Source organism: Balaenoptera physalus, assembly GCF_965194825.1.
Source record: "Balaenoptera physalus genome assembly, chromosome: 15".
Lineage (NCBI taxonomy): Eukaryota > Metazoa > Chordata > Mammalia > Artiodactyla > Balaenopteridae > Balaenoptera > Balaenoptera physalus.
In genome coordinates, this window is record NC_138894.1 from 51,127,934 (window position 1) to 51,149,169 (window position 21,236).

The window sequence follows — 21,236 nt, forward strand, 5'->3', positions numbered from 1 at the left end:
TGCCTAAATGAAAATGATTATATAGTACTTAGGTACTCTACCAAAAGGTGATTTCGTATTCTTATTTTATAAATCTAAAATCATGTTGAATTGTGGCAGGTAGATTCTGATAGATTTGTCCTTATAACAGGTCTCAGTAGAATGGTCTTGGAAACACTGACAACAAGGTAAAGTCAAAGGAAGAGGAAGAGGCAAAAACTACTTTAACACTAAATACCTATAAATAGAGTTAACAGTAATCCCTTCTATTGGCATGGAAATTCCAAATCAGTGATAATAGCTCTTGAGAGCAAGGTATAAGGGAGCTGCTTTGCCATCAAATATTATAATTTGTCTGTCTGGAGTTAAAAATTTTCGTTCTTAAAACCCTGCTTGAATGTGCATTGGATTTTGTTTGGATTTCTTTGGGGGGGATGGGATTATGACCTTAAAAGAGAAATATGACCCTCATAGTAGAAAAATGATCATTTGGTTCATTCCAGGAACCACGTTAATATTTTCCAACAGGCAGATTAAGAGGGGTGGGAGAAATTTATCCACCCCCTAGAAATGGATCAAATTCAAATTCCAAAAACTTTTTTCATTTTCCAAAACATTTTTTTTTAAATAGTAGCAAGCACTTTGCATTTAAGAGTTGGTTTAGAAAGTATTAACACTTGAAAATACAAAACAGGCAGAGGAATAAACTGCTAAATATTATCAATGGAAAGGAAGATGAATCCAAAATGATCATAAAGATATATAAAATGACGATATAGGTCAACAAGAAGTGAAATTAACTTACTAGAAATAAATTAACGCAAACCTTCGTAGTAATATATTTGTTGTTTGAATTTATAAAATAAAAGCCAGGGCGGAGGAGGGGAGAGAGAAAGATCTCTTTCCATGGCCCACTACGCAAATTCTCCTAATTCTCAGCTCCCATAAGCCAAACAATAATGTGTTTTCTGATTACTTCTATTACTACTATATTTACTCTACTTATTAAACACTTACACATTATTCTAGGACTTTCTTTTAAACTACGATAGCAAAACAAAAAACAACCAAAAAGCCCACATTATTTTTCTAATTGTTGTTCATTGGCTAATACGGAAAGAAGAACTGGTTAAGTCACAATCGCGTTCAGATAGGTTTGGCCCTCTCTAGGTTTCGTAGAAAGCGGCCCGGTATCCGCTTCCCCAGCGTTCCCCACTGCACCGCAGAAACGAAACTGCATTAGGCCCCGCCCACTACCTGCTGAGTAAGCCAATCAGGGCGCAGCCCGGGTTGAGTGCTTGCCTGGTGTCATGGCGGCCTGCAGGCCTTGCTGCTCGTGCCTCCAGCTCCGGCCACTGGGCCGTGGTCCCCTCCGTCTGCCAGGGCGGGGTCGGACACTCACCCAGTTGCAGGTGCGAGCACTATGGGACGGGGCGGGGTCGCGAACCGTGGCCGTGGACTTAGGCAGCAGGTAAGGAAAGGTGTGCGTTCTCTGTTCTTTCACAAGGCGTCATGACAGGGCAGCCCCAGTACATTCACCTCCTAGAGTACGAATCCGACACCCCAGGTCTCTTTCCCCCTCTTTATCCCAAACCTAAATTCCAAATTTCCCTTTCCGGGTTTGGAGTCTATTTCTTGGCACCCCCCCTCTCGCGCTGTCTCAGCCTCGTGCCCTTTGCTTCTTGTTCCTCCCTTCTGCCCTGCTCCGGGGTTCTTTTCCCCAGCTGAGTCTGTCCACCCGATTTCCGTTCCCTTTCTTTTCGGGGACTCCTGGGCTATGAAATGAAAAGATAATGCGTTGATAATTGATGCTTACGTCATCCAATTCAGTTTACTGCCTAAAAAGCTTGGCCTGTATGACCCTGGGTAGGAAGGGAAGGGCAAGGTCAGTTTATTGAACGCCGGTTATATGATATTCTCATGTTTAAGCCTGTAGTAAATGTATTAAAACAACAGAGGCTCAGAGAAGGTTAGGTAGCTTTCTCAGAGTCAACCAAAGCTAGTACTATGAGGCTAGGTGGATTCTGAACTTGTTTTTCAAACCTTTACTCTCTTTAGGGGTCTGTTTGCCAGAATTCATGTCTAAAATCACTTTTTAAAAACTACCGGATTCATTTTTAGAATAAATGAAACTGCTAATGCTTACTTTATATATCTACACCTTTCACATGTACTTTTAAAAAAACTTTGATCCTAGTTCATACAAAAACCAGAAAATCTGGCTTTTAATCCAAGACTTCCTCCCTAAGTTACTGAATGATCTTTGAACAAGTTACTTCACTACTTCCGGGCCCCCTCAACGCCCCCCCTGCCCTCCAAATTAAGAGACTGAATTAGATAAAGATTCAGCAAACTTTTTCTGTAAGAGGCTAGATAGTAAATATTTTAGGCTTTGTGGGCTGCATACTGTGTCACATATTCATGTGTGTTTACAAACCGTCTAAAAATGTAAGAAACAGTCTTAGGTGAAAGGCTGTACAGAAACATGCTGTAGTTTGCTGACCTCTAGACTAGATGATCTCTAAGGTCTTTCCACCTCTGGCATTCCTTGATTTTGATTTTTTGAGGGAAAAGGTATCTCTTCCATTCTTCAAGGACTGAACATTTATTCTTCTCTGAAGAAATGCCCCAGAACATTTCACTCAACAGACATTTCCTATTTGTTAGGCATGAGGGACTCAAAGCAACAAGATTAGCCTCTGCCCTCCAAATTTTTCATGAATAATCTACTTTGAATCTTTCATTTATTAGTCAACCTGGACCTCTTTTGTAACCTCTTTTTAAACCTGTGTCATGTGTTGTAACAATGAGATTCATAAATATCATACCTGCTGGGTAAATCAATTATTTTCTTTGTCATAAGTTTGTTGTTTGCAGCAAACTTTTTTGGGTGATTACTATGTACCACATACTTTATACTTGTTATAAGTATTCTTTACAGTGCCCTAGGAGGTTGTATACTATTGTGGTAAATGTATTTAATACTCATAGTAACCTTTGGGGTAACTTTAATTTTCATTTAAACAAGTTATTGAGCATCTATGATATTGAGTTACAAGGCACTAGAGACAGTCTGATGAGGAAGTAAGATAAACAGAGGTTCAGTGCTGAGAAAATCAGTGTGGGAAAGGTATTAGGTATGAACAGGGTGCTAAAGGAGCACAGAGGGATGTTTATCACACCCTAAAGCTTACTGTGCAAGGTGAATCCTGAAAGGCAAGAAGGTAGCAGAGAAAGTGGCAAGCGCAATTGCAGAGAAGTGAGAGAGTGCATTGAGTAACTACAAATAACTTACTGTGGATGGAGTGAAAGATGAAATGTGAGTTAGCAACAAAGCAAGGCCAAATCATAAAGGTGGGTGTTTTGTTTTGTTTTGTTTGCAGGGGTGGGGGTGGGGTGAGTTCTGTATCAATACTACTGAATTTTTCTTGGTGGAAGTTGGAGTAAGGTGGTTACATTCCATACCATTTTGCAAGTGTTTCTAAAAATGTTCTTTAAGCATATCTCTCTCCCTGGAGTTCTACTTCCTGTGGCAGGTGGCTCCTCTTTTCCCTTCTATCTTCCTAAGCTACCTCCTCCCACTCTTCTGCCCACCAATAGGATCTCCCTGCTCATCTTATCCTTTTTATTATTTATTTTTTTCAAAAGTATTTTTTGATTAGGTATTCACTCATATGGTTCAACATTTAAAAAGCTCAAAAATCTCCTTCCCATACAGTTCCATAGCCACCCAGTTCCAGTTCCAGAAGCCACTGATGTGTTAGCAATCTATTATGTATTAATATTTGGAGGTATTTTATACATTAAAATGTTGGCAAGTAAATTGATAAGAGGTAAAATCAACCATGAAATACAAAACTAATAACAGATTTGCACCAAAAACAACTAAAAGTGCATTAACAGAAAAAATTACATAGGTCAGTTAACACCAACTGAGATCATGAGACAATGGAAAGTAACCACCTGGTTCTTTACATACTGTAAATTGCACACACCTGGGGAAAAAAACAGTTTAAATTAGGGCAGTCACCAAGGCAGGACGATAGGACTATCTGGTGGGTGGTCTAGGACCCCTAAAGGAGACACTGGCTAGACTCAAGAAAGGGAACAAAGAAAGTAGGAGGATTTGGTATTTGACTATAAATCAAGCGTGGGTTTGAGAACACTGGGGGCACTGCAGAGCTGGTTTGTTTGTTTTATTTGCTCTCACCAACTCATTCAGTCCCCATTGTAAATACAGTCGTCCTTCAGTATCTGTGGGGAATTGGTTCCAGGATACCAAAATCCAAGGATGCTCAAGTCCCATAGTCAGGCCTCCCTATTCATAGTTCTGCATCAGATGATTCAACCAATGGAAGACTGTGAAGAACTGTGTTTACTAAAAAAAAAAAAAAAATCCATGTATAAGTGGACCCTTGCAGTTCAAACCCATGCTGTATATTAGCTTTAGAAGCTTTTAACAGTGCTTTCCTGGCTCCACTTCTCTCCTGGTTTTTGATAGACTTGGGAGGGCTTATTCTTAGCCAGGGTGGGGATAGTCCACTCCTTGGCTCATCCTTGTCAGTATCCGTACTCTCTTCCTTGATACACTCGTTTGTCAGTTGGCAGACATTTGGGTTGTTTCCATTGGGGAGCTGTTACTAATAATGCTGCTGTGAAGGTTTATGTGCAGATTTTTACATGGACATATGTTTTCATTCCTCTTGGATATATACAGGAGTAGAATTGCTGGGTCATATAGTACTTCTTTGTTAACCTTTTGAGGAATTGCCAGATTATTTCCCAAAGCAGATGCACCATTTTACATTTCAATTAGCAGTGTATGAGAGTTCCAGTTTCTCCACATCGTCATCAACACATAACATCCTAATAGATGTGAACAGTATCTCATTGTGGTTTTGATTTGCATTTCCGTAGTGGCTAATGATGATGAGCACATTTTCATTATTTGTTGGCCATCTGTTGATCTTCCTTGAAGAGACATCTGTTCAAATCCTTTGCCAGTTTTTAAAACTGGGTTTCTTTTTATTGTTAAATTGTACGAATTCTTTACATATTCTAGATACAAGTCCCTTATCAGGTATATGATTTCAAAATAATTTCTCCTATTCTGTAGGTTTTCTTTCACTTTCTTGATAATATTCTTTGAAGCATGAAAGTTTTTAATTTTGATGAAGTCAGATTTATCTATTTTTTTCCTTTTGTTACTTGTGCTTTTGATGTCATCTATAAGAAGACGTTGTCTAACCCAAATTTATGAAGATTTATTCCTATGTTTTTTCCTTAGAGTTTTATAGTTTTAACTTTTACATTTAAGTCAATAATCCATTTTGAGTTAATTTTTATTTATAATACGAAGAAAGGGTCCAACTGTATTAACTTTTTTGCATATGGATATCCAATTGTCCCAGCACCATTGGTTGAAAAGACTGTTTCTTTCCCCCATTGACTTATCTTGGCGCCACTGTAGAAAATGAAGGTGTCTGCAGTCAGTCTTGGAGTTTATATTTGGAAAGCAATGAGGGAAATTTTAAAGGATTTAAGGAGAGAAATGATCCAGTTTGTGTGGTAAAAGGCTACTTTAGTCAACAAGGCAAGGGTGGTAAAACAAAAGAGACTAAGGTGGTAAATGGGAAACACTTAAGACAGCTTCTGGGGATACATGTATACATATAGCTGATTCACTTTGCTGTACAGCAGAAACTAACACAACACTGTAAACCAACTATACTCCAATAAAAATTATTTAAAAAAAAAGAAGAAGAAGAAAGCTTTTGCACCCCAGAAATACTGTGTCATTCAGATTATCCTGTGCCTTGGTTTCTATGTTTTTCCTAAAGCAGCTCTTAAATTCCCCTGTATCTTCAATAATGATAGTGAACTCTATCCCTTTTTAGTTTGTTTTTTTGCTGGTTGGGGGCCTATGGGGCTTGGTAACCTTTAGTTCTTCTATTAGAATCTTTAATTGCTTTATACTAAGCTGGGAATTGTACTGATGACCTAAGTCCTTTTGTATTGAATTTTTATTTTAAACAGAAAATTAGAAATATCCTCTGGAAAACTGGCCAGATTTGCAGATGGCTCTGCTATAGTACAGGTAAAAAGTCCAAGTTGTTAAATTTTCATCTTAAAAATGGTTATCAAGACTGGTACTGAATATCTTTACATCATGTAACTTCTTAGAATTTTGGTATTGGAAATTAATTCAGACCATTTCTAGTGTCAGAACCATTCCAGACAACCAGGGAGTCAGAGGACTAGGTATATTAAATGAACTTTAAGATCTCTTCCAAACTTGGGGTTCTGTTTTATTCTTGTAAATTCTGTAATGCTTTTCTAGAGAAAGTAATTTTACAGGTTTCTTCAATAGTAATACTTGGGAAATTTTTCTTTATAGTCTAAATTTCCTAATAAGAAGTAGAAACTATGATTGGATGTGACTAAGCTATCAGTGAGCCTTTTCCCTTTAGTTCTGTTGCTTTTGAAAAACTTAGACTATTAGACTTTTCTAATACAGATCATGATCATGCAGAAGGGATTAAGATCGGACTACTTGTGAATAATTATTTTCATAGTCATTTTGTCATGGAATAACATTTCTCTTCCCTTCATTTAACTGAGGGAGGATTCAGTCATTCACTGCTTATATGTTAATATCTGATTTTAAAAGAATTTACCAGTGTTGTTGTTTATGTTTAACTAAGTCAGGTGACACTGCAGTGATGGTCACAGCGGTCAGTAAAACAAAACCTTCACCTTCCCAGTTCATGCCTTTGGTGGTAAGTACTTGCTGATTTTTCTGAACTGTAATATAGCATAAATATAGAATTTGTAGTATTTTTGTCCAGTGTCTAGTGAGAACAAAGTGTAAACTTTGCACAATAAAGGATTTTCCTTAATTGTTTGATACTGAGTCATTAAAAGAATTTAAACTGATTGCTTCATAACCAACTCTCATGTTAGTGGTAAGCATACTTTACAAGGTCCAAGTTCGTTAAGTTGACAAAAACAGTGGAAGTGCACAAGTACTTTGATGTTTAATAAGCAATGAATTCATTGCTTTCATAAATTTCCCTTTAGTATGAGTCTGCAAGTATATGTTTGGTGAAGAGTAAAGAGCTCATTAGTATGTTATGGCTTCTTTTATTATGAAAAGGGGAATGCAGTTATATCTAAGAGAGGTAATACAAAAAAGGCAATGTTGAACTTGACCAGGATAAGCTACTCTGGGAAGTAGGGAGGCTACACAGTCATCTGACTAAGTGGAAGGCTTTTTAAAAATCCATTTGCTGAAACATTTCTATCAGCTCCCCTTTCCCTAAGAGATACAAAACACTAAAAGTAAACAAAATATTCTCCACTCTTAGTCTGGAATATGCTGTTGCAACCTCAGGAGAATTGTAGCTATATAGTAATTCTTGGGGAATAGTTTGCTACTACAAAAAGCAGTCAAATGAACTGCATTTTTTCATTGCTACTTCAGGTTGACTATAGACAGAAGGCTGCTGCAGCAGGTAGAATTCCCACAAACTATCTTAGAAGAGAGATTGGATCTTCTGATAAAGAAATTCTTACAAGTCGAGTAATAGGTAAGATATTTAGATAGAGGCATTAACCCTCTCTGATAAGCCTGTGTTAGTATCTCTTTTCTTCCATCTGTATTCTACAGTATCTCTTAAATTTTCTTTCACTACATTAACACTGCCTAAGATTATTTACTTTCTGTATCCTCTCACTCAAATGTGGGCTCCATGAGAGAAAAAGCTTTTTGTTTGTTTAATACTGAATCCCCTATACCTGGCATACTGCCCAGCACAAAATAGGCATTCAATAAATATTTGTTGACCAAATTAATGAATCTCTATTAATCATGTAAATTCTGTGGCCCACGCCTCTACTCTGTTGAACCTATCCTGAGTACTTTTCATTTTTATGTTCAGCATGGTAATTCCTGAAAGCATTATATTCATCAACTACTAAAATATGTTTATAACCTTTCAAATCTTCGACATCCTTAAATATTGTGGGATCATTTGTAGTCTATAGCTCTTCTACCCAAAATTTCTACTTTATATTTATATGCATTCATCAGACACAGAATACCAAGGAAGGATTTTCTTTTGGTCTACTGTTGGTTAAGTCTCTTTCCTCTGCTTATATAAATAAATAACAAATAAGCAATGAATTCTGATGCCTGTGGAACCAGAATGAAAAGCTGCTCCCCAATTTTACACTTGGGTGCTCTTGCCCTGCTAGTTTTTCATCTTTAGGGCATGATGTATATTACCATTTATCTGTGACCCTGTCAGTAAATTAGTCCAAGGGTTTTGTTTTTGTTATTATTGTTTTGTTTTATTGAATAGCTAGTTATATTATTTTTTAGCTTGTTTAATGAGGGAAAAGTTTTAAATTGTGAAGCAACTTCTGTCAGTAATTATTTAATGTCTTTTCTTTTTTTGCTTTTGGCAGATCGTTCAATTAGACCTCTCTTTCCAGCAGGCTACTTTTATGATACACAGGTAGGTTCTGTTTTAGGTTTATTTGTTTCCAGGTCAATCAAAAATGACTTAATGAATCTCTATTTAATACTTCCTAGGCTAAACATTATAAACAGTACAAAATAAGAATTTTTGGTGATCCTGCTACATTTTACATTAAGTCTTTTTAAAAACAATTTTTAAAAGCTAACATTTATTTGGTGTCAATTTGAGCTGATACCTGAATTATGAGTAGGAATTAGCCAATGTAGGCGTGTAGGAAGATGGAATGGGATGCACAGAAGCCCTAAGGCAGGAAATAAATTGGTAAATCTGAAAAAAGGTTAGAGTGATTGAGGTGGGTGGGGACAGTTCAGGCTGGGCCTTGAAAGTCATATTAGTAACAGACTAGGACAGTTGATACAACTAATCTTTATTACCTATTTTTATCAGTGGGTCCTCTAAACCTCTACTTTGTTATATTTTAATACTTTCTGAATATTACTTTCTTTCAGAATAATGACCCATATACTTTAATTAACTATTTTATGTATTTGAGAAAAATAAATATGCCTTGCAAATATCCCTTTGCAAGGATGTCACTGCCTCAAGAAGTTATTTTCCTAAGTACATGACATAGGCATATTATTACAGTATAATTTATTTGTCTATGCTTACCAAACAGAAGACAACAATATTTTTGTGTAACATTTACTAACATAGCTAATTTACTGAATACTTTCAACATGCTCAGTATTATAAATGCTTTACGCACAATATTTCCTATAATTTTCCTAAGAACTGTTCAGGAAGATGCTGTTATTTTTCCCTTTTAAAGATAAGGAAACTTTTGAGGCTTAATTTAAGTAATTTGTCAATGGTCAAGCATGTAGTTAAATGATAACCAGAATTAAGGGGTTTGACTACAAAGGCCCTGCTTTTAACCATATAGTGCTCCTATATTTTAGGACAAGATGTTAATCGAAATGATAATCCTCCCAAATCAAGTAGATTTTTTTTTTTAAGTGCTTTGAATTTTTTCCCTTGCACCAGATCCTTTGTAATCTGTTAGCAGTAGATGGTGTTAATGAACCTGATGTCCTAGCAATTAATGGTGGTAAGTATAAAAATAAAGATTAAAATTATTACTGTTGATTTTTTTTTTTAAGCAATGAATTATTTTTATTTCAGCTCTTATTTTTTTCCTTTTTCCTTAAAGCTTCTGTAGCCCTCTCATTATCAGATATTCCTTGGAATGGACCTATTGGTAAGTTAGGATTTGAAGATAAGAAACATTATATTTTTTTCAAGAAATAAGAGTAAGCATGCTATAGTAAGGGCATAAATTTATTGGCTCTGAATTATTATTTCTTAGGGAGTTGAATTAAATGACATTCTAAGAAGAGTCCTTTCAGCATTTTGAGACATTTTTATCTTTGCTTTGGGTTTTGTTTCTTATAGCAGTATGTTATGGTGTTAAAGATTATGTTTTTAGATACTGTGACTTCTTTGTTGCCTCTTCTGTTAGAGGACTTTCTCTTTTTTTGGACTGGGAAATTGTCAGAGTACATACTCCTTCAGGATAATACAAACATGTTTGTAACTTACAGCTCTTGTAAGTTGTAATCATGCAATATACAAGTGATTCATCAAGTAAATAATTACTGAGTGTCCTAAGTGCCAGATACTGAGCTAAGCACTGAAGGAACTAAGGCAGACTAGGCATCAGCAGTACAAAGATGAATGAGACAGTTCTTGGTTTCAGCATAAGTGAAACAGACAAATAATTATTGATATTTATAAACAATATTATAAAAGTGTAGTCAGAGTGCTAAGAAAATGATAGAGAAGGGCGGGTTTAGTCTTGTGAGGTCAGGTTGTCAAGGAGAGCTCCTCAGAGTTACCGACATTTAAGCTGAACCTTAGTAGGATCAGACTGTAAGCACTTGCCTTAGAGGAAGTACATTCTAGACCAGGAGAAGAACATGAGCATAATCACAGAGATGTAGAAGAAATGGTGTACTTGAGCAACTGAGTGGTCCAGTAAGGCCAGAGGTAGGGTGAGGTAGTATAATCTGTGGGCCTTAAATACCATGATAGAAATATGGATTTTACTGTGGTCACAATTGAAGATAGGGATTGAAGTTGTCACTAGGATGTCTTGAAAACTGAGTTTTTATTAAACAGTTGCCAATATTTTAATATGTTTTAGGGGCAGTACGAATAGGAATGATTGATGGAGAATGTGTTGTTAACCCAACACGAAAAGAAATGTCTTCCAGTACTTTAAATTTAGTGGTTACTGGAGCACCTAAAAGTCAGATTGGTAAGTAGTTTAAGTGGTAGATTTATTCTGAATTTTACTTTCAAGTTCTGGCTTCTTAAAAATGCATTTAAACTCTTTTTTTGTATGTGTGCTTTGTTAATTAGCCATAAAGATTTTTGTTTTGTTTTGTTTTATTGCTGCCCTATTTTGGTAGCGCTCTTGCTTCATATCTAACAATACCTAAAATTATAGACTGTTATACCACTCTAATTGAAATATACAAAAATCGTTATCAAGATAATTTAGTAATTATTTTTAGACAGATAAGCTAGTCTAAAATTTGAAGTTCCAACTCTGGTAGTAAATTAATTGTTTCATTCATTTAAATATGTTAATTTAGCTAATGCAGTCATTCTAAGTCTGTTGGTTGTCCTCTGAGAAAGAGGTATCATATTTCCAGTAGGTGGAAAACTAGTAATAAAGTAGAAGAAATGCTCTGACCATGGGTCACCTTCACTCCTTCTAACTAAAATGTCATAATTGCATGAATGAAAATCAGGGGCTGGTTCTGTTGAAGAAGAATGGGCTTTAACAGTCCAAATGACCTGGGTTTGAAACCCAGCATCTGCCGCAGTTAACCATGGACAAATTAATTAAGGTCTCTTAGCAGTTTATTCTACTGCGTGACATTTGATGTCTGGAACTTTTTGACAATGGATCTTCTAATGTGGGAACATTTTGATGAAATGTAAACTATTAAACTTTTAGTTCTTTTTTTGTACAATTAATGTGTGAAACACCTCATTTCCAGCTTCTTCTTTTGGAGTGTTAGTAATGAGTTAGAATTAGGTACTATCAATATGTATGATAGACAAAACACATGAAACAGGAGTTGTGTATTATCTACATGTTAGTTAGTGATTGTGTGGTTAAACTAAATAACAAGGCTTAAACAAGATAGGAACTTATTTTTCTCTCAAGTAACAAAAGTTCAGAGGTAATGAGTCCAGGACAATTACAGCAGCTCCATAATGTCTTAAGAAATCTAGATTCTTTTTAGCTTTCTACTCTGCTATCCTCAGGGTGTGGCCCACATCTTCATACTTATGAACAGAGCTCTGGCCAACTTATCTAACTTACAGGCAGGAGGAAGAAAAACGAAAAAGGGGAATAGAAAAAGGAGTGTGCCCTCTGAGTAAGTCAGCCTCCCTTTTAAAGAACTTTCCCAGAAGTCCCCACATAGCAGTTTCCACTTACATCTTATTGGACAGAAGTGTGACACATCTGCGTCCATGACTACAAGGGAGGCAAGGAAATGGTTTTTGGATTCTACCTTGAGAAGGTGGGGAACTATTGAAATATAGAGAGGATTCCAGAGATTTGGGGAGGCTCTGAATAACGAATGACCCCTACGTCATATTTGAACATCTCAGAAAGGGCCTTGAGCAGAGTATTGGTTTACTATTTGAAGTTCACTTGGTCTCCATCTGAAATTTTTTTTGCTGAAAGTTACAATGTTCATTTACTTTCAATTAGTAAATCGATTTGGCTTCTTTACAGGGCCATTATGATTAGAGTCAAGGTTTGTAAAGTACCCGGCATAGTACCTAGTACCTAGCAAGCAAACAGTTAATACCTGCTCTTACCATTAAGACACAAAATAAACTTGCTTCTAAATGGTCATATAGCCTCTATATGCCTTAGAATTTGAACCCCTCTAATTTTAAATAGATATTGGAGGAATGAACTAAGGATCTTTACTGTATCTGTGGCATGCCACAGAAACCCGATAGGCAGCCTTCCAGCTGGCTGTTCTCACCCGTTCCTCTCTAGATGGAAGAATGAAACTAGAAACTGCTTAAACCATCACAGGGTAGTCTTGATTAATTATAAGGAGGCTGAACGTGATTCAGAATCAACCTGTAAGGAGACTGGTTTCAGAAGTTACCAGCATCCATTTTATGACTTCTGCATCACTATTTTCATGAAGATATTCAGCCAGTACTCTGTACTTTTGTCAAGGTACACCAAATATACATTTGACCCCATGTTCATGTGTTAAAGTTAATATTGGGTCCAAGTCAAATATCATCATCATGGAACTTCTGGGATACAAAAATACAAAAAAGTAATTGCTACCATTTCATTATTAAAATATTTAGTAATCTGGATTTTTAAAGTATGACCTTAAAGGGCAAGAATAATTTTTTTTTAATTAATTTTTATTGGAGTATAGTTGCTTTACAATGTTGTGTTAGTTTCTGCTCTACAGCAAAGTGAATCAGCTATACATATACATATATCCCCTCTTTTTTGGATTTCCTTCCCATTTAGGTCACCACAGAGTACTGAGTGGAGTTTCCTGTGCTATATAGTAGGTTCTCATTAGTTACCTATTTTATACACAGTAGTGTATGTATGTCAGTCCCAATCTCCCAGTTCATCCTACCCACCCCCCTTGCCCCCTTGGTATTCATAGTTTGTTCTCTACATCTGTGTCTGTATTTCTGCTTAGGACAAGAATAATTTCTATGCACTATTAGCCACTAGGTTGCACCCGCAGCCATTATTTTGCACAGTGCTACTTAGATGCTTGTTTTCAACTGGTACATTTAATATCACTAATCTTTCTGTGTATACTAGGATATAATTTAGGAAAAAAGTACACCAGTAACAATTTTTATGGAAAAAAACTGTATCTAGAATTCATAACTTCAACTAATCTCAGAAGTCCTTTATCTTCAACTATTGAAAATGGTTAAGTTCAGAGCAATCATTTTGACAAGCTTTTTTGTTTAAAATTTTAGCCTCTATGGCAGTGCTGTCCAGAACTCTCTACAATGAAGGAAATGTTTTATATCTGAACATGTGATTACTGAGTACTTGAAATGTGGCTAGTGAACTAGGAACTGAAGTTTTAATTTTATATAATTTTAACTTATTTAAATGCAAATAGCTGTATGGGACAGGTAATTATCATATTGAACAGCACAGGTCTACAGACTCAAAACCATAAGGGATTTTCTTATAAAGCACTTTTAAAAATGAATTGCTTTGAAGTTTAATTGGTGAAAACAAAGTCTGAGTAATGTTCATTTCCTTTGCCATATTCTCTTCTTTAAATGAATATACTGAGGTATAATTTATATACATTAAATGCATGTTTGGGACTTCCCTGGTGGTCCAGTGGCTGGAGCTCCGTGCTCCCAGTGCAGGGTCCTGGGTTCAATCCCTGGTCAGGGAACTAGATCCCACATACATGCTGTAACAAAGATCCCGCACACTGCAATGAAGATCCTGTGTGCTGCAACTTAAAAAAAAAGATCCCACGTGCCACAACTAGAAAAGAGCTCACATACCGCGACTAAGACCTGGTTTCAGCCAAATAAATAAATATTTTTTAAATGCATGTTTTGTTTTTTTTTTTAATTTTTTTAAAATTTGTTTATTTAATTTATTTAGTTATGGCTGTGTTTGGTCTTTGTTGCTGCTCACGGGCTTTCTCTAGTTGCGGCAAGTGGGGGCTACTCTTCGTTGAGGTGTGCAGGCTTCTCATTGCTGTGGCTTCTCTTGTTGCAGAGCATGGGCTCTAGGTGCGTGGGCTACAGTAGTTGTGGCACGTGGGTTCAGTAGTTGTGGTTCGCGGGCTCTAGAGCGCAGGCTCAGTAGTTGTGGCGCACAGACTTAGTTGCTCCGTGGCATGTGGGATCTTCCCGGACCAGGGCTTGAACCCGTGTCCCCTGCATTGGCAGGCAGATTCTTAACCACTGTGCCACCAGGGAAGCTCTAAATGCATGTTTTTAAATCTCCAATTTAATTCTGTGAAAGTGAGAGGTGTCATGGGAATACAGATAAGAAAAAGGATATAACCATCTCCATATCATGGTATCAGAGGAAGCATCTTCATGCCTCAAGTGAAGAATTCAAACCTTACCTCCCTTTACCCTCCCCCATGTATATTCGTTTAATGTTTATCTACATTTAGAACCACAACAGGGAAGTGTCACAATTTTTGCTTTTGCTTCAACCATCAGTTTAGAAAATTCCAGAGAAGGAAAGTGTATTGTACTTACCAATTTTCTGCTTAACATGTTCTTAACATGGTTTATTATCTTAACATCCTTTATTGTTTGCTTTCTGTTTAGAGAACTTCCTTTAGCCATTTTAGGGTGACACATTTTCTTCTTTCTCCTTCATCTGAGAGTCTTGATTTCTCCTTCATTCCTAAATATCTTCACTGGGTATAGGATTCTGGGATGACAGTTCTTTTCTTTCAGCACCTGAAAAATAGTATGCCTCTTCCTTCTGGCCTCCATGGTTTCTGATGATAAATCTGCTGTTGTTTGCTTTTCCCATATGGGTAAGGTGTCATTTTTCTTTGGCTGGTTTCAACATTTTTCTCTTTGTCTTTGGTTATCAGAAGTTTAATTATGATGTGTCTTTCTTTGGGTCATCCTATGCAGGGTTTATTCAGCTTCTTGAATATGCAGGTTTATGTCTCTGCCAAATCTGGGGAGTTTCCAGCTATTTTTTTTTTCCCAGTACTTTTCAGCCCTGCCATCTTTCTCCTCTCTTTCCAGGACACCAATGACACAAGTGTTAGATCTTTTGTTACAGTTTCACAGGTCTGCTTCAATTGACTGATGGAATTCCAACATATGAAGCATATAAGTAGATTTTTTTTCATTCTCAATTATGCCTAGAAGCCTTAGAAGTGACTTTTTAGGCAGTAATAAATCTTAATGTGACAACATTATGTGGTTAAACATATTAGTTATGATGGTAACTATGTATTACATGATCTTTGACTTTGGACAAGTTGAGGAATGCCAGAAATGGCACACAAGTTGGCAGGAGTCTGTTCAGCCTTGTAAAAACCAAAGCCAAAGCTGAATAGTAGATTATAGCTAGATACCATACTAGAAGCCTTACTTTGGAGCTTCCCTGCTTTACACAGGAGTTTTACTGTTACAGAACTATAAAAACAACCTTTTTATGGTAGTAGCTAGGGTTCTCTAGTTGGCTTACTTGAAACAGTATCAACAGTTATCACTGCAAAGATTTCCCCACCTGTGTAAGAATTAGACAATGTGACAATGACCAAATTAAGTGGGAGGTCACATCAAATACTGTTAAACAGGAAACATTTATTAGCCACCTATTGTGCTGATATTGTAAAATTTCATTTTAAATACATTTTAAAAAAAGATGCAGTTGTACACATTAAAAGATGGAATTTTATGGTATTTGAATTGTATCTTATAAAGCTGTTATAAAAAATTGTGTGCATAGTTTATTTTCTTTTCCATTTCATTTTTTAATGAGAAATCTCTCATTAAACTTATGAAGAATATAAACCTAACTTCAAATATCAAGGTTTCTTTATTCATTTACTACTGTTTATATTTTGGAATTATGTTGATTCTGAGGAAAGAAATCAAAAAGGATTAATAAACAAAATTCATCTGTAGTATTTATGTCATGTCATGGTATTTGAAAATGCTATATTGGTAAAAGGTTCAATGGCAGTCTGTTTTTTTTTTTCTTTTTTTTTTAGTCATGTTGGAAGCCTCTGCAGAGAATATTTTACAGCAGGACTTTTGCCATGCTATCAAAGTGGGAGTAAAATATACACAACAAATAATTCAGGGCATCCAGCAGTTGGTAAAAGAAATTGGTGTTGCCAAGAGGACACCTCAGAAGTTATTTGTCCCTTTGCCAGAGATTGTGAAACACGCTCATAAGTAAGAACATCTGTACAAAAGAAAATATGAAAGTGTCACCAGATTTAATTTCCTCTCAGAAAAAACTTCTCACGGAAGCACTGTCCATGCATTACTTCTTAAATAGCACCCTTCTATTTTAAGAGTCATTGCCATAAATACCAGTCTAATGCTTTAAAAAGGATAAACCCACATCCCTCTTGAAGGGCCTAAGTTTGAATCTCAAAGGAAAGGGGAGAGTGAGTTTACTGGTGAAGATTCAGATCATCCTCATATCTCTCTGTGTCAAGGTAAAAGAGTATATAAAGCATAAGATATTTGAATATCTAAGGAAACTGTTGAGGTTCTTGAAAAGAAATACAATCACCACTATATGCCCAGTCCTTATAACAGTGCCTGCACATAAGCACTCAGTAAATTATGAATGAATGACCAGAAAATTATTTCACTTTATTTGAAATAAATTGAAAAAGTTAATATTTCCATTAGTATGAGTCTCACAGCCATTACTCAGAGATTAAAGAGTTATATACACTGTCCCCAAAAAAAGCGTTGCCTGCAATAACAGCCAAAACACGTAGAACAGAAAAAAGCAACTGGTCATATGAGAGAGAGTGAGCAGAGAGAAAGAGAAAAATCTAAGGTGAAATTAATTGAACAATTAAGAAGGGAGGGCATGTGTGTGATTCGCTTAAGATGTGAGGAGAAAGAAATTTGTGTTCTGTATCATAAATAGTAAACAGATTAGCAGTGTTATAGAGCAATAAATACATATTTTTAATTCTTTATGAAATGTTAAATATTTTAGCTTATTATTAAATATTTCAGTTTTGTTTATAATAGATACTGCCTAGTGTTTCCAAATATGCTGACATTTATTTTGTGCTTAAAATAGACTCGCCATGGAAAAACTCTACGCAGTTTTTACAGATCATGAACATGATAAAGTAGGTATACCTGAATTTTGTTTATATAATTGTTCTGGGAATTCTTTTTTGTCATAGCTTACACAGTTTTGTTTATGAATATTTGTCCTATTTTTATGAAAAATCTCTAAACAGAAAGCTAAATAATAGCCTAGCTGTTTGCTTCTCCATTCTCCTTTTGTTGGGAAGGAAGTTTTAGGGAAGTGTGGAAATAGATTTAAATGAATTAAACAGGTAATATTCCCTACAAATCAATAACCAGTTTCAATCTTTTAAAGAATGTTACCATTAGAGAAATCTGATTACTATTACAATGTGTTAATTGTATAATAATTTAAAAAATAGAAATGTTAAATATAATAACTGAACCTCAACTTTCTTTTAGATTTCCAGAGATGAAGCTGTTAACAAGATTAGATTAGATACAGAGGAACAACTAAAAGGTAATTTTTTTTTTTTTTAGTTTAAAAAATATTTAAAGGAAATAATAGATTTTAAAGTTTCAGTTGTGAGACCTTGAACAAATCGGTTATTCTCATTACTCTCTAGTTTTATCTTTGGTAAACTTAAAATAATGATACATCCCAAGGTTACTGTTATATTGACCTCTATAAATGGGTAAGAACTGCACCTGACATAGAGTGGGCACCAATAAATGCTGAATGTGAGGTATTCCTGACCTTTTCTGGATCAAACTCTTATACTCCAAAATGGGTATCATTGTATCCTGTCATATGAAAATCTAAAAGATATTCTTTAAAATTCTTGAGTTCTTAATTTGTAGAATTGCAATACTAATAATACATGGTTTGTGGGGATTGAATGAATAAGTCATTTACATCTGCGCCTGGCACATAGCAAGTGTTCAGTAAGTGTTAACTGATGTTGTTATTATTAACATGTGGAATTGAAAAATTTAGATTTTAGAGAATCTTGCTCTCAAAAATTACTAAACAGAGGATTGGATTCTTTTAATATCAATCAAACTGAATGTGTACCAGGCATGACATACAGTTCTCATTAATTTTTCTGCTAACAGACAAATATTCTCTCACCTGAGTATCTTATTTTAAGACAAAAATTCTGCTGCTAGCATTGATATTAAGGCCATTACCTATAATTGCCATTGAAAAAGTTTGGTCTTTTCTCACTATATTTCATCCTATTAAGAATTAGAAGTTGTTGAACTGAATGAATAAGCATTTTCAGAACTCTAATGGAAAACTGATGATTTCATAAAAGTGCTAACAAAAGATCAAGATAAAAAAAAATTAATTACATAGGACTGAGTGAACTGATGAGGATGATTATAATTTTTGTGACTGTTTGAATAAAAGAAAAAAAACTTTGAAGCATTTAGTACAAAATACAGGTTAATATCTTTATAACTTTGACCTGGGAAATAATTTCTTAAACAATTTACAATAAAAGAGCTAATCATAAAAAAAAAAAAGAATTAGAAGTTGTATAACACCTGTTGCCTTATTTAAAAAGAAAAGTGATTTTGTGTTTGTATTAATGCATAACAGAATACCTTCATGACCCTCTGGGTTCATAGGATATTTTAAATGTTTTGTTACTAATTATTTTCCTCTCCAAGTGCAACTCAGTTAAAGCATAAAAATTCATATTAAAATATAATATTTAAAATTATTCTTGCCTGATGAAGACACAATTCTTAATATATCTCTCTGTGGCCATTTCTTGTGTTCTGGTTACTTTAAAGTTATATTTAATAAACCAATTGCTTAAGAGAACAGTGCTTAAAACTTGGCATAAATCAATTGGTAAGATAAAGTAGCTGAACATTTAAAAGCATAAGCCTAGGCCGACAAATCTGTATTCAGGTCACAGCTGTCGGTTACTACCTGAGTGATCTCAGGCAATTTACTCCTCCTCTTTAGGCCTGTTTTTTCTTCTGTAGAATGGGGATAATAGTAATAGAATTTACCTCATAAATTGCTATAAAGATTAAAGGCATTTTTAAAAAAACATGTAAATTACCTGGGTTATGAAAGAACTTGATAAATGTTAACTAAAAACTAGTCGGTAGGGATTTGTAACATATAAAAAAAAATTATTCCTCTATTTGTGGACTAAGATAAAAGATCCTAAGGCAAAACAGTTAAGGAGACTACTCTTAAAAATATCAGTTAAACCTTCTCATGATATGGTTGGCTAGATTTGTCAGATAACATAATGTAATAGAAAGCTGATTGCAAAGCACTATTATTCTGGTAGAAAGCAAACTAAGTTCCCATTAACAGTGCATTTGAGGTATAATACTTGTGTCTCTCCTACTTAAAAACATTTAATTTATCTACTTTGAGGACTAAATGTTCAGAGTCAACTCACTTGGCTTATTACTTCCATAGTTAATTGATTTGATACTGTGAGCTTAAGAGAAATCTTATCTTCCAAAAAGAGAAAATGTTTGTTTTGGTTTGTCTTTTCTTCTATAGAAAAATTTCCAGAAGTTGATTCCTATGAAATAATAGAATCCTTCAATGTTGCTGCAAAGGATGTTTTTAGAAGTATTATTTTGAATGAATACAAAAGGTAAACATATCCTTTTTTGATGGAATTGAAGGCAAGTTTCCTCAAAAGTGGCAACTTGCTCAAAGCAAGAGACTTTTTTTTTCAAATAACAGGAAAAGAATTATATAATGTTTATTTTATAAATGGATACCTGTTGAAGAGTGTGTGCATTGGGTAGATGTGTTTGTCTCTCTGTGGGCCTCGTATAGAGCATTGCTTCACAGCCGTGGCTGCATGTTAGAATTACCTGCAGAGCTTTTTTTTTTTAACATGTTTATTGGAGTATAATTGCTTTACAATGGTGTGTTAGTTTCTGCTTTATAACAAAGTGAATCAGTTATACATATACATATGTTCCCATATCTCTTCCCTCTTGCGTCTCCCTCCCTCCCACCCTCCCTATCCCACTCCTCTAGGTGGTCACAAAGCACCGAGCTGATCTCCCTGTGCTATGTGATCTCCCTGTGCTATGCGGCTGCTTCCCACTAGCTATCTATTTTACGTTTGGTAGTGAGGTGGATGGACCTAGAGTCTGTCATACAGAGTGAAGTAAGTCAGAAAGAGAAAAACAAATACTGTATGCTAACACATATATATGGAATCTAAGAAAAAAAAAAAAAGTCATGAAGAACCTAGGGGTAAGACGGGAATAAAGACACAGACCTACTAGAGAATGGACTTGAGGATATGGGGAGGGGGAAGGGTAAGCTGTGACAATGTGAGAGAGTGGCATGGACATATATACACTACCAAACCTGCAGAGCTTTTTAACAATATAAGTGTATGGGTCACAACCCTTGAAATTCTGATTCAGTGGGACTTAAGATGGGGCCCAGGTATCTATATTATTTTTTTAAAGTTCTACAGGTGGTTATGACATGCAGTTCAAGTTGAGAACTTCCTGGTAGGATTCAAAAGATAATGTGTGATTTTTCTGACTTCCAACACTGCTTTACTTAATTATTTCCTTTACTACTGTAGGTGCGATGGTCGAGATTTGACTTCACTTAGGAATATAAATTGTGAGGTAGATATGTTTAAAATTCTTCATGGATCATCATTATTTCAAAGGGGACAAACACAGGTAATATATGTAAAAAGCTACAATTATTTGCCAATACAGGATTGCTTAATTAGTTCTAATAGAAGTACAGTATGTAGGTTTTTAGCATATGGAATATATTATCTATTCAGAGTACTTTGATTTTTTTAAAATATGTTTAACAGTCAAGATAATGAACATATCAGTCCTCCCCAAGAGTTTCCTCATGCCTCTCTATAGTCTCTTCTTCCTGCTCCCCTCCCTTTCCTTAGGCAACTACTGATC

General features: G+C 35.4%; 2 protein-coding genes across 7 annotated transcripts in view; one reads left to right on the forward strand and one right to left on the reverse strand.

Moving 5' to 3' along the window:
• LOC309643539 (uncharacterized protein) overlaps window positions 1–21,236 on the reverse strand; it is a 412,666-nt gene that overhangs the window by 359,163 nt on the left and 32,267 nt on the right. The gene's annotated exons all lie outside the window — the stretch shown is intronic.
• Window positions 1,252–21,236, forward strand: part of PNPT1 (polyribonucleotide nucleotidyltransferase 1) — a 42,182-nt gene continuing 22,197 nt past the window's right edge. Inside the window, exons 1-13 of one of the 4 annotated variants that reach the window (XM_082426254.1) lie at window positions 1,252–1,450; window positions 6,016–6,076; window positions 6,684–6,758; window positions 7,463–7,568; window positions 8,449–8,498; window positions 9,510–9,573; window positions 9,676–9,723; window positions 10,669–10,782; window positions 16,280–16,466; window positions 17,341–17,392; window positions 17,757–17,814; window positions 19,834–19,930; window positions 20,891–20,993. In XM_082426254.1, the coding sequence (XP_082282380.1) occupies window positions 1,290–1,450; window positions 6,016–6,076; window positions 6,684–6,758; window positions 7,463–7,568; window positions 8,449–8,498; window positions 9,510–9,573; window positions 9,676–9,723; window positions 10,669–10,782; window positions 16,280–16,466; window positions 17,341–17,392; window positions 17,757–17,814; window positions 19,834–19,930; window positions 20,891–20,993 (1,176 nt within the window). In that variant the 5' untranslated portion in view covers window positions 1,252–1,289. The remainder of the gene's footprint in view (window positions 1,451–6,015; window positions 6,077–6,683; window positions 6,759–7,462; window positions 7,569–8,448; window positions 8,499–9,509; window positions 9,574–9,675; window positions 9,724–10,668; window positions 10,783–16,279; window positions 16,467–17,340; window positions 17,393–17,756; window positions 17,815–19,833; window positions 19,931–20,890; window positions 20,994–21,236) is intronic. The other 3 variants (XM_082426255.1, XM_082426256.1, XM_082426257.1) reach the window with 3 other exon arrangements.